Source organism: Coffea eugenioides, chromosome 9, assembly GCF_003713205.1.
Source record: "Coffea eugenioides isolate CCC68of chromosome 9, Ceug_1.0, whole genome shotgun sequence".
NCBI classification, from domain to species: domain Eukaryota; kingdom Viridiplantae; phylum Streptophyta; class Magnoliopsida; order Gentianales; family Rubiaceae; genus Coffea; species Coffea eugenioides.
This window is the reverse complement of record NC_040043.1, coordinates 40,800,344-40,801,553: the sequence shown is the minus strand read 5'-3', so window position 1 is coordinate 40,801,553 and position 1,210 is coordinate 40,800,344. Positions and strand designations below refer to the sequence as shown.

At 54.0% G+C, this 1,210-nt stretch overlaps 1 protein-coding gene across 1 annotated transcript; it reads left to right on the top strand.

The window, feature by feature from the left end:
* Positions 1-417: 417 nt before the first annotated feature.
* LOC113782581 (uncharacterized protein K02A2.6-like) lies at positions 418-978 on the top strand. Its single transcript, XM_027328462.1, has one exon. It carries the CDS (start codon positions 418-420, stop codon positions 976-978), a length of 561 nt encoding a protein of 186 aa, XP_027184263.1.
* Positions 979-1,210: the final 232 nt, after the last annotated feature.

The following is a 1,210-nucleotide window of genomic DNA, read 5'->3' as shown; positions in this document are numbered from 1 at the left end:
CCACGGTCGCAGAACAAACGAGCTGATGCCCTCTCTCGGCTCGCTTCCACCTCGTTCTCTGACTTGAACAAGTCAGTTCTCGTGGAAGTCTTAGCCGAGCCGGGATATTTAGAAGAAGTCGTGTGCCCCGTTTACCCCGGTGACACCTGGATGGGCCCCTTGATCCGATTTTTCAGTCGGGGGGAACTCCCCGATGATCGAGCTGAATCAAGAAAGATTCAGCGTAAAGCAGCTCGGTATGCCCTTCGACAAAATCTCTTGTACAAGAAGTCCTACCTCGGCCCGTGGCTGCGGTGTATTACACCAGAAGAGGGCCAAAGAGTCCTCTAGGATATACACGAGGGACTCTGTGGTGCTCACGTCGGCTACAGGATGCTCGTCAAAAAAGCTCTGTTGTTAGGGTATTTCTGGCCCACCATGAGGGTAGATGCCCAGATCATGGTCCTTAACTGTCCTGCTTGCCAGCACCACGCCCCTGAGCACCACCAGCCGACCAACCTCATGATCCCCATCACCTCGCCATGGCCGTTCGAACAATGGGGGACTGATATAATCGGCCCATTCCCCAGAGCCCCAGGCAATTTTGCATACGCGGTGGTGGCGGTAGATTACTTCACCAAATGGGTTGAGACCGAGCTTTTGAGAAGTATCACCGGATCGGCAGTTCAAAAATTCTTCTGGAAGAGCGTGGTTTGTTGCTTCGGCCTATCCCGGGTTGTCATCTCGGACAATGGGAGGCAGTTCGTTGATAACCCCTTCAAAGCATGGTGTGAAAACCTTGGGATCAAACAGCATTTCACCTCGGTTGGACACCCCCAGGCCAATGGGCAGGCCGAAAACTTCAACCGCACTCTCCCCATGGCCTCAAAACTAGATTGCATCGAGCCGGAGCGTCCTGGATGGAGGAGCTCCCCAGCGTGCTGTGGTCTTACCGGACTACCCCGAGGTCAGCAACACAGGAGACCCCGTTCTCTCTAACTTATGAGTCTGAAGCGGTCGTCCCAACCGAGTTCATTACTCCCAGCCCGCGAATGGTCGCGTATGCTGCCGAAGTTAATGAAGAAGAGCGGCGAGTTGACCTCGACCTCGCCGAAGAGAAGAGTGATATGGCAGCGGCCAAAGTTGCCCTTTACAAAAATATCCTAACTGGCTACTATAATGCCCGGGTCAAACACCTACGGTTCAGTCCGGAAGACCTTGTGCTCCGAAA

Bases quoted from the DNA above. Each gene is read 5' to 3' on its own strand.
- LOC113782581 (XM_027328462.1), top strand. From the start codon at position 418: ATGAGGGTAGATGCCCAGATCATGGTCCTTAACTGTCCTGCTTGCCAG.